At 40.0% G+C, this 15702-nt stretch overlaps 1 protein-coding gene across 3 annotated transcripts in view; it reads right to left on the reverse strand.

The window, feature by feature from the left end:
* EPB41L4A (erythrocyte membrane protein band 4.1 like 4A) overlaps positions 1 to 15702 on the reverse strand; it is a 217753-nt gene that overhangs the window by 14890 nt on the left and 187161 nt on the right. For all 3 annotated transcript variants that reach the window (XR_012656120.1, XM_032768250.2, XM_032768247.2), the window contains one exon: positions 6650 to 6769. Coding sequence is in view for 2 of the 3 variants with exons in the window: in XM_032768250.2 (XP_032624141.1) it covers positions 6650 to 6769 (120 nt within the window). In the remaining variant the exon portion in view is untranslated. The remainder of the gene's footprint in view (positions 1 to 6649; positions 6770 to 15702) is intronic.

Below are 15702 nucleotides of genomic sequence, written 5' to 3' on the forward strand. Positions count from 1 at the left end.
ACCACCATCTCACCTCTTGGGGTGTACCCTCTCCACATCAGGGACCAGGCATCCCAACAGGTTAGTGTGCAGGAGCTTCCATTACTACTCCTTGTGTTGTACCTGCTCTATAGACAGAGGACTTCATCTCTGGGGCTGACATTCTGGCACCATTCATTCTTTGTCAACCTCCTACTGGCACTGGCCAAAATGGCTATCCATCAGGCAAGGAGGAGGAAGCTGGATCAAGGGGTGACCAGCAACTGTGATGCCTACTTCCATTACCTAATTGTCTCATGCAGCTGGGCAGAGTTCTTGTGTGCAGCATCCACCAACTCCCTGGACTTCTTTGCGGAGTGGTGAGGACTGTCCGGGTGTGCTGTCTGCTCAGCATCCACATCCGGTTCCTTTGTTTTAAACACCTGATCCTCACCCATGTTCCTGTTTTTTTCATTTTTTGTCCCATGCATGTACTTGGCTTCTGGGCTCTGTGGCCCTACCCTCATTTGAAGGCCAAGCCTTTAGTTCATACTGGACTTTGGTCCACCTCTTCTCGCAACTGAAATAGGTTGGCACTTTCATAAACTTTAACCTCATTAGAGGAAAAAAGAACAATGAAGATGAAAGTGGATCCCACTTTTGGGTGATGTTTAATCAGAAAGGAAGAGCCAGCATTAACTCCAGTTGTACTTTGTTTATCTCGACCATTTAACTGGTTATGCCTTTTCAAATGTGTATAATAGTAAATAAATAAGTAATAACTATTACTGTAGTTGAACCACAAGTTATAAGCTGGATGCTGGAATTACTGAGTGAATTGATATGTCCTGCACTATGCAGGGGATCCCTTTTGGCCTTAAATCTCTCTGAATAATGGTAAGAATAATTAATTATGTTACATTTATACAGTGCTTTTCTTTCCCAAAGGTCCCATTTTTATACAACCTGTTTTCTCACATTTCTAGACATTAATGGTTCAATTTTTAAAAGCACTCAGCCCTGGCCTAACTCTGCTCTCTCAGAAATCATTGGGTTTCATTGACTTCAATAGGAGCACAATTAGGTTTTTTTGAAACTCTCTCACTGTATACTAGTGGATGGCCAGAAATGTTCTGAAATGAAACGATACAGAGATATGAAAGAAGAATGGGGAGCGGTGGATATGGCAGAGTTTTGCATTTGTTTTAAATGTAAAGAAGCCTCTGCTGAATTGTATGGTGTCAAGTATCAAAGGGGTAGCCGTGTTAGTCTGAATCTGTAAAAGCAGCAGAGAATCCTGTGGCACCTTATAGACTAACAGACGTTTTGGATCATGAGCTTTCGTGGGTGAATACCCACTTCGTCAGATGAAATTGGTATTAGATGCCTTATTAGTGGCAGAGTCTCATCAAGATAGTTTAAAGCTCCCCTGCAGTGCAGATTGCCTTTTCTTTCATGGAAAAATTAAAGATGTTTTTGTTTCACCTTTCACATTTTTGAGTTATTTCTAGGTCTCAGCCTAGGGGAATAACATTTAGTAACATTTTGTTTTAACTTAATATTAAATGTTTTATAGATGATCTAGAGATAAGAACTGTTAACTTTTGAGATTTTACAGGTGTTGAAAGATACTATAGTGACTGGCACGATAAATACCAGAAAGATCAGAAAGGTGGAAATTACCCTTTGCATTTATGATTTTCTAATGGCATTCAAAGTAAGTCTTTTTACAATATTTTTAGGTTTTGTCAGGAACCTGATGGTGGGTTTTTTTTGTGTATGTCAATCTATTTCTTCTTCTTTCTATTTCACTTCTCCTCCTCTCTCTCATCTGCCCTCACCTCTTTTTCCTCCTCTTCTTCCTTTCATGCCATGGTGCTTTCACCTCCCTGAGGTAGCAGCTAGGTATAGGAGTGGAGATTTTAATGGCATATTTCACTCCTTAATTGTGAACTGATTTTCTCCTTTCATTCAATCCCAGACTCACAAAGCAGCAGCTGTGAACTCTGCACTCACCCTGGGGCCTTCTGAGTCTGAATAATCAGCCACTACTGAATGTGAAAGCTCAAAGCAAGATGCACCCCAGCTCCTCAAGGGAGGCTAGTACATTGCTTTTATAATGCTCATAAATCCTAGCTAGCCGGAGGTAGGAGAGCACCCACATCCCTTCCTGAACCCAGTGCTCCCACAAGACAATGTATTGTGCAATCCACCAAACCACTGAACTAGACCACATTTTTACTTTTTTATTCACTACGTGGCCCTGGATGTCCTACTATCACCCATCATTGCCAGCAACCTGATTTGCACTGAGAAATCCTGACTTCTGGTGTAAAGTCTTAAGACCAGGCAAGATAAGAAGCTACTTTGACTTCATCATTCTCTAAAAGCCACACATCCTGAACCTCTAAACAATCCCACTGCATATTTCTGAGCTTTCATCCTTAATGCATATCATCACTTAACATCAAGGGACAAGGGGCTTTCCCATTAAATCAAAGGAGTAATTAGTGATTAAATCCTTGATCACTAATACCAAACAGCAGTCTCTCTCTCCCCCCACCCCACGCCCCTCATTTTATAATCCACAGTTCAGAGAAGAGTTCAGCTACTGTGTTATGCATAATGTGTATTCAGACTGTCCTGTTATAAATCTGAACTGAGTTCTGAACAGACAGTACCTTCTGGACCATTCCTAAGATAATCAGATTCTCTAATGCTCAAGGAATCTAATGGGAATTTCCATTAAGTATGTCTCCACTTTTTTTTTAAATTTTATTTTAATTATATTTTTTGTTTTTTACAAGCTCAAACAGCCTAGATGCTAATAAGGTCTACATTAATTTTATGCCCACATCTGTACTCTTATTAACAATACATTTTGAATTCATGATTTGCAAATAGGCAGCATTTAGTGGATTTAAATAGCCAAGGAATTTAAATGGCCATTCTTCTCAATTAAAAAATCCCCTTTGGCTACACAGATGTTTTACTTGAACTCTTGAAAATAAGCCTGGCAGAACTAGAATTTGGAGCTTTTTACATCTGCTATTGCCATAAAAAGAAACAAGGGTCAAATACTTGTCAAATATTTTTCCAAGAAAAAAAATGTAGCAAAAAACTAACACTGAATGTTATTGTTTATCAAAGAAATTAAGGGTGATGAGCCCAAGTTAAACCAGACACAATTAAAGCTGATTTGTCCCTCTACCTCAAGCTACTAAAGTGAACCCAATGTGTAGTTAAATTGAATGCAGCACAGATAGTAGTTAACATGAAGGCCATGTCTATACTATTAAAATGACAGAGTTCAAAGCATCGTTAAATGTGTGGAACTGGAATGAATCGTGTTATGACTAGACTAAAACAAACAAACAAACTACCTCATACCCTGCACTAGGGATCTGATTTTTCTCTGTTTTACATAGGTCATGCCATGTTATCACACAGCTGAGCCACAACCAAGTTTAATAAATGCTGTTACACCCTACCGTATCTTTAGTCTATCTGTCTTGTTTAATTTTGTATGTAGCGTAGACACACGTTCCCGGATAATAAAGAAACAAGGTGGGTGAGATTGGTAATATCTTTTACTGGACTAACATCTGTTGGTTGGAGAGACAAGCTGTGTCTCTCATCAACAGAAGCTGGTCCAGTAAAAGGTATTATCTCAACTACCTTGTCTCTCATGTTTAATTTTGCCATTCAAATGGTTAAAAAGCTTTTATTTGATCATTTTTGCAAGAAACATCTTTAAAGAGCCAATGTTTTCTTTTTCAAGACTATTTTTGTCCATGTCAAATGTTTTTATTGTCAATTTGTTTTGTTCTGTTTTGCTTAGAAAGATAAACAGATGATGCAGATATATTCATCCCTATCACAATGAAGAGGAAAAAAAACAAATAATACCCTAAGATTTGTCTCCTCACCATCTAGGATCTTGTCTTGTTCTGTAAAGCACTGTGTACATTTATATTGCTATATCAATAATATGTAATGAAAATATAATCTTTTTACACCACTGATCTAATTCAGTGTTTCATCATTGCATGAGTTAAACTAGCCACGAGAGGGAGCCTCTGGTGTCTCATTAATGTAATGGAAATTTATCTGGCAAAGAAAAAGTTAGTTACAAATTTTATACAAGGGCTAGAAGTTTAGAGAGCACTTCCTGGTTTAAAACATGCTTTCTATATAGGAGGTAACAAAAAATAATGGAAATCACATTTACTTTATGTTTCACAGCTTTAACACAAATGAGTTATTAGATTGACACTTTTTAGCTATGTATTTTCCTATAATAAGTCTACCTATTAACATTTGATTTTTAAGTGATGGTGAAAGAAAACAGATCTGTACAAAGCCTGTAAAACTCTTAACATTTGGAATTTTAATGGCACTACGCATTTCTCATAAAGGAATCAAAACTGTGACATATGGCGTTAGAGATAAAAATGAGTTCTGATGATATTGGTAACCAGGAGAACGGAACTCTGGTGGCTTGTAATATCAGAACTGTGAAATGTCAACACAGATATACAGCTTTATATCATAGTTTGATTTTGTTCTTTATATTCAACAGATAACAGTAAAATAGTTGCACATTTGTATGTTGTATGTATTCATCAAATTTCAATTTATTTCCTCTGCACCCCGATGAATAAATCCTTCCAGTCACGAGTTATTAAAGTAATTTTACAGATTAAAAAAAAAAATTTAAAGTGTGGTGCAACCCTCTTAAAGGAAAGTCTTTTTTTCTCCATGGAGTTTCAATTTAAGGAGAAGCTCTCTAGAGTTAGAACTGCAATCTACTCAAGGCAATGCATTGAAAGAATTCAGGACTTACCCTCAACTTACCTATATCTTTTCACTGGGGCGTAGGGTGACCAGATGTTCTGATTTTATAGGGACAGTCCTGATTTTTGGGTCTTTTTCTTACATAGGCTCCTATTACCCACCACCCCCATCCCGATTTTTCACACCAGACAGCGAGTGTCTCTGGTCACCATAACTGGGGGTCAAGATCACCGCTCCTTACACAAACCATGAGTAATGCTCTTTTTGTGGGGAGTTAAACAAGAGACAAGAAGCAGCTGTTCCATTCTGCAGGCAAAGTAGATGTTACTGTCCCCTTGCAGTCCATGCCCAGGGGTCTGGTACCACTGGATGTGGGTAAGTATTATTTCTTGATCCTGCTGTACCAGCATATTTTAAACCAACCTAAAACCACACTGGTATACAAGAATGCAACCCCACTACCAGGCGTAAGCATGCAAAGGATCCTCTACATCTGGATCTGTTGCATGCTATATGTGGGTTCAACTGTATTTATTCCCCCCACCAAGTTTTTAAAGTATTGGAGCTCTTGGTAGAAAAGTCTGACTCTGCCATTTTTATTAGTTTACATTTTGAAATCAATAGTTAATTTTGTGTTAACTCCTAGCCTCTTGGGTGCCAGAGTTTGGACAGCGTCTACTGGTGACATGGAGGTGCAATATCCCAGCAAAGGCCTGGATCTGTACCCCAATTCTGTATTAGGAACATTTTCTTATTTTTATGGCATACATCTATACATTGTTATGAGGGGAAATAAATTCAGCAATTTGATGCTTCACACAGATCCAATAGTTCTGGCTTAATATGGAAGGTAACTAAAACTTGTATTATGAGACTGTAGCTGTGTAAGTGTTAGAGCGCATTACCTTGCTACCATATTAAGCCACACGCATCCTGGAATGGACAATTCATCCATTTTTGACAGGCAACTAGGCTATGGTAGTAGTCAAGCTACTCTCTTGAGTACTATCCCGGGCCTCCCAGCTGGTCTCCTGGCACTCTTCAACATGCTTTCCAACCCTTCTGCCCTGCCATGGATCCTCTGGCACTCTCCTTTAGATGCCTGGGAGCCCCACCCTACTTTTGACTTTCTCTAGTCACAAATTATGCTGGACATTAACACTACCAAGAATAATAATCTTGGAATTTCTCCAAACCCTGACTATGCACAGAGTAAAAAATAATCAATACAATGTTTTCATTAGTTCACAAGAAAATTAATTTTAGGAACTGGCAACTTCACTGTTCAGTGGACGGCTGAAGATATGCACGGCATTGCCTAGCAACACCACTCTCACGGAAATCTTGACAGCAGGTTATAATAAATCCCTGATTGCTGCTTACAAATGGTAATTTGAAGTGAAGTTGTTAGTGACTGGTCTAATCTGGAACAGTATTTCACAGATTTTTTTTTGGCTAAATTAAATTGTGTGGAAACTTCACAAAGAGCAACCCTCACATACTATAGTAAAATAAAATGTCACTTGTAGATCTTCACTCACTGTACAAAGGTGGGGAATGTTATTATGCCCATTATAGAATTAGGGCCACATAAAGGTCTGGTGACTTGCTCAAGCTCACATATTGAGTCAGCGGCAGAGTTTCTACTAGAACTCGCATCTTCTTACTTTCAGCCTCATGCTCAAACCACTACACCACTGGAGGGGGATTACAAAGTGGACTATTCCGAGAAGTCATCTAATGTGAGATTAAACCAAGTAAATGTCAACAAAGTTGCCATTCCTGAACAGCTTACAAAGAAGTAATAATAATTAGGTCAGAATTATTTGTCCTGGTGCAAAATACATTACAGTGGTCTTTGATTTCATGTCAAAGTGTGGAAATGCTCACGTACGATCGAGATCTGTGCCTGGATCGCCTGTAGTTGGGATCAGCCTGGTTTTTCTCTTTTTGTTGTCTCAGTACTGCTTCCCACTGAGGAGCTGAATCCACCATGTCATTCTCCTGCCGTAACCTGCATAAAGAACAACACATCTAGAGTAAAGATCTGGAGGATCAATGCTTTGGCATTGGTGTGGTTTGCAGTATTTTTTGAAGGAATCCTGGTGTTATTCAAACTACTCTCTGGGAGGGGAAAGTCAGGACATGGATCACCCCAATAATCAGCAGGAGCACTGAACTCCTTTGGCCCTGGGGCTGCGGTGGGGAGAGTGAGGTTCTCCGGCCCTTGGGGCTGTGGGGGTACAAAACGTGCTCCTCCAAAAGCCGACAAATTTTTATTCCTGCGTGCACCCCTGCTGCTACCTCAAAAAGAGCTGATCAGCAAGCTTGGTTATAACCACATTTACATAAGATTTATATCTTTCCTTTTACTTTACTTATTTCCTAAAACCATTACAAAAACAAGAGCTTGTGTCAAAGAAAACAAAATTTATTTAGAAATTAAAAAAAAAGTTTGTACAAGAGGAAAATCAATTCAAACCGGTAAAACATGGCCTCCAACATGAATTAGACCATCTTCCTACCTATGCCGAAAGCACTCCATAGGGCTGTATGCTGATTTTATTTTGCTTTTCAAATCCACAGACTTTTAGTACAAGTCTGGTATTGCAGTTCACGTTCTGCAATTGTTTCTAAATTCTCTGGGCCAGTTTGGTCCCTTCTGTGGCAAAACCACTAACAGGAGCCTAAGGAGTAGGAAGAGTCCACATGAATCTCCTTGCAGAGTACCTGCTCAAAAACAGTCTGCAGGATCAAACCGTAAAGCCTGAAACTCCCTGAGGATCTGGGTATATTCCAGGGAAGAGGAGTCCAGGTCTATTTTTACCAGCTGCATGAAGCTCATTACAGCTATGGCTGCAGACCTGGCAGTATGGCTCTAATGAAATCAGATGACCAGGGCCTCCCTTGCCCACAGCTGTGTTGAGACCTCTCCAACCCACCCACTTCACCCCAAACCTGCCAAGTCCCTGCTGCATCCCCCCTGCAAGGCACCTGGATTCACATGGGGCACATTATATAGGATCCAGAAGTGTAAGGGACACTGCCATGGATGCTGCTGAGTCTCCCCTGCAGGCAGGAGGTAGATCTATGCACAGAGGGTTACCTACATGTATGGATCCAGGGGACAAAAATGAAGAGAGGAGTCTAGTAAATGTTCTCAGGGTTTCCCTAGAGAATGACACTGTGAAGTCAAGTGCCTGTTGTTTCTAAGGGCTTGGCTACATTAGACATTTCAAAGCGCTGCCCCGGCAGCGCTGCAGGAGTGCTGCCGCGGCAGCGCTTTGAAGTGTGAGTGTAGTCAAAGCCACAGCGCTGGGAGAGAGCTCTCCCAGCGCTGCTTGTAAACCACATCCCTTATGGGTGTAGCGTGCAGCGCTGGGAGCCGCGTTCCCAGCGCTGCCGCCCTGATTACACTGACACTTTACAGCGCTGCATCTTGCAGCACTCAGGGGGGTGTTTTTTCACACCCCAGTTGCAGCGCTGTAAAGTGCCAGTGTAGCCAAGGCCTGAGAACAACGCTTAAGAGGTTCAGAGTGCCTAGTTACTACAGCAACTGATGCTTTAGAGATAGATGGGATGGATTGCTGTAAGGTCAAAAATAGTCCAGGCATGCAGAAGTATCCAATCTAGAACATGTTCTGAGAATAGATTCTATTTGGAAATTTAAATATCTGTTGTTTAAAATGAACAGTAATAATTCTTTCCAATTGATTTCACTGATCTCTAATGTCTAACCCTTATTCTAATAATGCCCAAAACAGGTCAGTGTAAAATGAGGTATAATCTAATGTAATAAATGAGAAATGTACCAATGGGAATCTGCTTAAAGGCCGAAACCCATATACAGTGCACCAGCATAGCTAGTGTTTATCTTTTTTGATAGGGTTTAAAAGCAAATCCCCTGTATCCTTCTATATCCCTAAAAACGTCCAAATTCTTTACGAAGAGGTTTCAGTGCCAATTCAACCCACTTATTTTCAAATGTGATATGTTTTTTAAAAAAATAACAACAGATCCGTTAATCAGTCCATGATTCACAGCTAGTGCAGATTGGAACGAATGTCAGCAATGAATTACAAGCTCTGCACCTCTAATAACAAACTGATCTTATTTCAGGGTGATGCCTCCAGCCAAGACAATCAACATGTTAAGGCAAGGTCATTCAGGCCTAGCCAAAAGTTAGCCAGCCTTGGAGGTGGATATGTTTATTGGGGGTGATCAGATGCAAAGATGGAACAGGCAAATAGGATATGAAACTGTTTAGTGACAGGACTGAATGTAATCCTGCAGGAATTAAGAGACAGACCATGTGAAATACCACTCTGAGGGAAGAGAGTGTTTGATATGACAACAAACCAGGCATATTAAAGAAACCTGAAAATAGAATTGGGAAGGAAAACTCAAGAAAAAAGATGCCAGAAAGATATTTCTCTGACAGGCTGGCTGATCAAGAGGGTCAGAAAGGAGATATCACTCCCTTGGAAATATAAGCTATTTTATTCTTATTGTTGTTGCCAGTAACAAGCTTTATCTAGATGAATTTTTAATTATATCAGGTTAGCGATGTTATGCAAACTGTTTGTTTCTTTCATCTGATTTTCTCTATATATGTTTAATGACTCTTGGGCTGGATCCTCAGCTAGTGCAAATCAGCAAAGCTCTGTTGCATCGCACAATGCAGCCAGAACACACTGGCGCATCAAGTCTTCATCTCTAAACAAGTCACTTTAAACCTGTAATCAGCAGCAGCAAGAATTAACATAAATTTATGTATAGAAATGTAATATAGGAACTCACATATGAACAGGTAATTCATTCTGAAAGGGCGGCCATCATCCATGGTGTAAATAGTGTCATATGTCTTGATATAGTACAGTCGTTTAAACCTGTGCAAAATGCTACTAAATGAGAATGGCAGTATTTGACACTAATTTTGCTCATTTGTGACTACACATGTGCCAGGCAATGGAGAACCAGGCCCAGTATCTATTAACAGATAGCATCCAGTCTGTTGAGGAGACATGTGACCTCTACTGGAGGTAGGATTTCACAAAGATTCAAACAACACAGTTCTGTGTTATTTCAGACTAATACCTTTTGCTTAAACAAATACAATGTGATGAACAAGAATCATTTTCAAAGCTGTTTTAGCACTGGTATGACAGTGGTGTGATACAACCATTGTACTAAGTGTCCATGCCAGGATCAGAACTGTGCAAGTAAACACGTCCATAGCTAGAATACTTCTGATTGTAGCATCCTGAAACAACTTCAGTAATTATGAAAGATTCCCAGGGAACCTTCATCCAGTGATTTCCAACATTTAAATCCAGAATACATGTATAAAATATGATCACCTTTGGACCTTCCCTCCAGCTATGGAAGAAAGTACTTCTCCCCTTGCTCTCTCCCCAGCATGCACTGGTTTCACACTTTTAAATCTTCTTGATTTGAAAGTGGATGAGGTACTATAGAATAGTGCCTCACAGTGAGGTGCTGCTCTTTGACTGAAATACAGAGAAGGAGATTGTAATTCTTTTCCAAATTTGGGACCCCTGCTAAAATGAGATATTGCCTTGAAGCTTTTCCCCTTTTTGTCATATAGTGACATCTATCTTCCACAGAATTTTTGTGAGCTTTGTGTAAAAACTGGAAATTAAACCTGAGCCTGAGAATCCAGATATTTCATTTTCTACTCCGTGTAAAAAATCTCTGGAAACTCTTCATATATTAGATATTAAAAGCATTATGACATAAATGTTAGATACAGGAAAGCAAAGACTTGGACTAGAATTTCTAACAACTTCCTGCTGTTGAAATCAAACGTGCAGTTTCCCATTTGGCTCTGTATTTGTCAGTCTTCAGATGCTCTAATTTTTTTATCACATCTCCTCTCCCTGAAAATATACATCTGTTTTGGTTTGAGAACACTGATGCGAAAAAATCATTTACTTTTTCAGCACCTCTCTATTTTTTTCAGCTTTCTCTGACCATAAATTACCCTTACAAGCTCTTAGAGGTGGCATTGTCTCCAACAATGATTTCTTGCTTCACATGTATTTGAAAGATGTCTTATTACTCTTAACCTCTTCTGCAATTTCTTCATTCTCCATCTTTGTTTTTCATAATTTTTACATGTTCTTGCCCTCAGTTGGCATTCTGCCAGCCTTCCTCTACTCTGGAGGCTTTCTTCCTTCTATGCTTCTTTGTTAACCTTTAATATTTTTTGCATGTCCTAGTTAATATATATTGGCCTTCTAAAAATTCTAATATCTGTATTTCTGAATGGTAAGAAAATCCTTGGGCATGAATTAATTTATCTCTGAATATTTTATATTTCTGCTGTCTCCTTTCCTACTATTGCTCTAACACCATTTCGCCCAATAATAACCATCACGTTTACTTATCTGCTTAATTTGCAGCAAATATAGTATTGAAAAATCTCAATATATAAAGTACCAAAGCAGCTAACCAAACAAGCAATATCAGCAAACTAAAAACACTAGTGTTCTATCTCTGCAGGATTCAGATTAGATGTGGTTATGAAGCTGTGATGACTTGGGGAATGTGTCTATGTAAAGTTTATGAATTTTGAATTCTGGTTGATACTAGGGACCCTCTGTATCTGTACCAGACTGTCAGCTCCATTTCGAATGTGGAGCTTGTTTGCCTTCCCCACTGTCTTTTTGCCTAGATATTGAGCTAAAACCCACAGGAGAAATTCTTCCACCTGGCACAGGGCTAGCAATGGTCATTAAATTGTAATAATCATCCATTCAAATGGAGCACTCTTGAACAAAGAGATAGCTATTGCCTAGGGTAAACCAGTTTTTCAAGTCTGAACTCCAGGGCAGAAATAACTAGGCAACGGATCATCTGGTGAGAAATCTCTGATGAGGCCAAACAGGGAGTCACCTGACAAAAGGCGCTAGAGGTTAGAAAACAGAGATCTCTCATTGGCCATTTCAGATAAAGAGAATGGAAGGGCACCAACTGCATGGGTCAGAGAGAGACAGACAGACGGACAGAATCCAGGACTAGGAAAGGAAGCAATGTGCGGAAGGGGATTCCAGATACCTCAGAGGACTCTGACCAAGGCCCAAAGAATGCTCCAGAGTAGCGAGGAAAATGAAGCAGGGAAATGCATATAGGTATTTTTAATTTTTTGTCTAAATCTGTATATTTCTCATGCTAGCTAAAATAAAGAGTGACTGGTTTGGGGAAAACCTTACAACGTATGTGTACTTCACTATCACATGTACCTGAAGAGAAGAACTCTAAACTCAGAGCACCCATGTGACTGGAGCTCCAAGATAAGATGTGCTCAAGCTATCAGGGGGGTAAACACTGGTCCTGGGGACCTAAGGCAGCTGGGTCAGGTGGTCCCATTTCTGTGAAGCAGTAACAGAAAGTCTGTACCTAGGAAATGTGCCAGAGACACCAAGGAAAAAGCCAGTGCTGCAGCCTACCCACTTAAAGAATATGAAGGCTCATCTGACTGCTGAAGTTCCATTTCAAACATATTTGAGAATGTATCTGCTTAATACTTTTTGTGCTATTCTTTAGAGATGTGATCAAATTTCTATGAATATAACCAACTAGAAGGCAATGGTACTATACATAATACCTCATAACTTAAATACATTTTCTTTTGACCACAGCATGAAAATACAGAGAATGCATCTTTTATTATTTAAATATATTTAGAACAGTTTTTGCTGTACTTTATTTACATAATTTTGCCTCAGAATAAAATATACACAGGTTGTATTGAAATCTAATGTGTTTATTAAGAATGCTTAAAATATTTGTTGTTCTCTTAATCCTAACTTTCACCATTTTCACTGTTAATGCCTCACATTTACTCTTGATTTTTCTTTGCATACCAATGCTAGATTTGCTTTCACCTGATACTTGTGAATATTGTCTCTTATCTGTTCATTTGTCAAGACCAAAAAGAGTACAATTTAGTGCTCATTTCTGCAATATGCCTGATCCACAGCACTGGAAAATGAACTCATATTTATCAACAAAACAGATACAGCCTGGGCAGTGGCAGCACATATTTCCCCATGTCATCCTGCGACTTTAACACTGATCTGGGTGGATTACCTCTGCTAGTAAGAAGATACAGTAAAAAATTCAGTGTCCATGTCCATTCCATAGTTCTGAATACCTGCTGAAACTGCTTACACAAAGGTGGCAATTGACTGAGGCCAGTGTTTTCCCTGTACCTGGCCACAGGGAACAAAACTAAGACCAACAGCACATTTCATATATGTTACCAGGTAGATGTCAGATTGGTAATGACTTTTGATCTGGGCTGCAATTAAATTGGTGACCTAGAGGTAAAAGGCTCTATATCATTAACGTTCCTATATGCCATCCAGTCCTGAAATCATGGAATATTACAAAAATACATGTGAGCTATGAAATATTTAGCTCTTTAATCTGAACAGAAGAAGGGCTAGAAAGATGAAAGCAGATTCTTCTTATTCTTAAGAAAATGATAAACAATAAACAACATCCACACTTTCTTGCAGTTCATTCCTTATATTGCAAGAGTCTCTTATTAAGTGAACTCTAACTTTAAAGATGTTCTAAGAATTTCCCAACACAGACAAAAGCCACATCACTATAAGCTGAAGATGGTTTACAACCCCCCTGCATACACATAAGCAGATAGTAAATTCATGGGCTGAAAATGCTGCCAAGACCATCCCACAAAGGTGTTGAGCCAATCAAAAGGTGACAGCAGCTATTTGGATGCAGTGAAGCCCCTCACCTTCTGTGAGACTATGGAAAGAGAAGAGTATAAATCTGAACTTAGATATCAGCTCAAAACACTCATCTCTGCCTGGTCAACCCCTCTGGTACAAACAAACAAACAGCTGCAAGATGACAAAGAACAAAGAAGTCACAACACAATATCCAAAAGAAGTAATCTTCCAGCCCAGCACTCCTTCTGCAAGATGATGACATCACCAAGACTTCAGCATAATTGGTGAGACAATCTTGGCAAAATCATTGCCAAGGCAAAAGGATCGGAGATAAACTTGTAATAATAGTAATGGGATACTGAAATGCTATGGTAATTTAAGGTATTAACATCTTCTCCATTAAACACTGGATCATTCATACTGTGTATTCCTAGAGAGAAGACATAAGCTAACCTTGGCAAACAAAGAGAACCAGTGGGTTTTACTTTGAATTAAAGGTTCTTAATATTCATGAATTTGCTTTTCAAGAACATTCCTGCAAATGAATCAGTGAGTTTATAAGAAATATAGTTATTTCAACTGAATAACTCTTGATGACTTCTTAAGAGTCCGAGTTAAATATTTCCTTCATTTTCATAGGTCTTAGTTAATAATACTAACAATCTAGCCCTTACATAGCACTTTTCAATAGTAGATCTCAAAACACTTTACAAAGCAGGTCTGTATCATTAGCCCTATTGTACAGATGAGGAAACTGAGGGGGACAAAGACGGGAAGTGACTTGCCCAAGGTCACCCAGCAGAGTCTTGGTAGAGCTGGGAATGGAAACCAGGTCTCCTAAGTCTATAGCTAGTGCTCTATCCACTAGACTACACTTCCCATAGTTAAGCTCACTTACCTCTGCCCATTTATACACTGTTTATGTTATCCATGATAAATCAAACCAGATTCACCAAGCCTTCAACAAAATTCCTTTGTTCACGTATAAACTGTTAGTTATCTGTGGTACGCTAAAACAGGACTCACTACTGATTGGGGGAATAATATACTTTGGAGAGTGGGTCCACTCTGCTGGGGACACTCTTCTCTAGATAAGATAAGACCAAAGTATAATATCTCTGTTAAGAGCTCTCCATAGAGCTGTACAGAAGAGATTGTGTCTGAAGTAAGAGGAGGTTACTCACCTTGTGCAGTAACTGATGTTATTCGAGATGAGTGTCCCTGTGGGTGCTCCACTCTAGGTGTCGGTGCGCCCCTGCGCCTTTGATCGGAGATTTCTGCAGCAGTACTCGTAGCGGTCATGCATGCTCAGAGCCTGGCCCCCGCTCTGAGTATACCTCTAGTGAGCATGCGCGGCCGGTTCCCTCAGTTCCTTCTCTACAACGGAGGCTACCCCAACTCTGAAGTACAGGGGAGGAGGGTGGGTAGTGGAGCACCCATAGGGGCACTCATCTCGAAGAATGTCAGTTACTGCACAAGGTGAGTGACCTCCTCTTCTTCTAGAGAGATGTCCCTGTGGGTGCTCCACTCTAGGTGACTTCGAAGAAGTGTATCTCAAGGAGGTAGGGACTTCAGGTCAGGCAGGAATGCAGTAGATAATACTGCCCTGCCTAATCGAGTGTCAGAGAGAGGGCCCTGAGTAAGAGCATAGTGTATGACAAATGTGTGGTCGGAGGAACAAGTGGCTGCTCTATAAATGTCAGACAATGGTACTTTATGTAAGAAGGCTACAGAGGTAGATACAGATCTAGTGGAATGTGTTCTGATCAATGCTGGAGATGTAACTTTTTTATCTGATAGCAGAGTCATATGCAATCGCAGATCCAGTTCGAAAGTCTCTGGGTAGAGATAGCCATGCCTCTGGAGCGCTCCGCGATGGAGACAGAGTCTAGGAGAGTTTCTGAAGGGTTTGGTTCTGTCCAAATAGAAGGATAAGGCCCTGTGCACATCAAGTGTGTGCATTGTGGCTTTGAAGGAGTTTGCATGTGGTTTCGGAAAGAAAGTTGGTAGATATATTGGTTCATTGATGTGAAATGAAGCGTGAACTTTTGGAAGGAATTTTGGGTGTAGGCGTAGAGTAACTTTGTCCTTGAAGAAGAGCGTATATGATGGTGGATCTGCCATAAGGGCTGCTATCTCGCCTGCCCGTCTGGCGGAGGTAATGGCCACCAAAAAGGCTGTTTTCATCGAGAGGTGCAAGAGGGAGCAGGTGGCTAAGGGCTCA

Source organism: Chelonoidis abingdonii, chromosome 6, assembly GCF_003597395.2.
Source record: "Chelonoidis abingdonii isolate Lonesome George chromosome 6, CheloAbing_2.0, whole genome shotgun sequence".
Lineage (NCBI taxonomy): Eukaryota > Metazoa > Chordata > Testudines > Testudinidae > Chelonoidis > Chelonoidis abingdonii.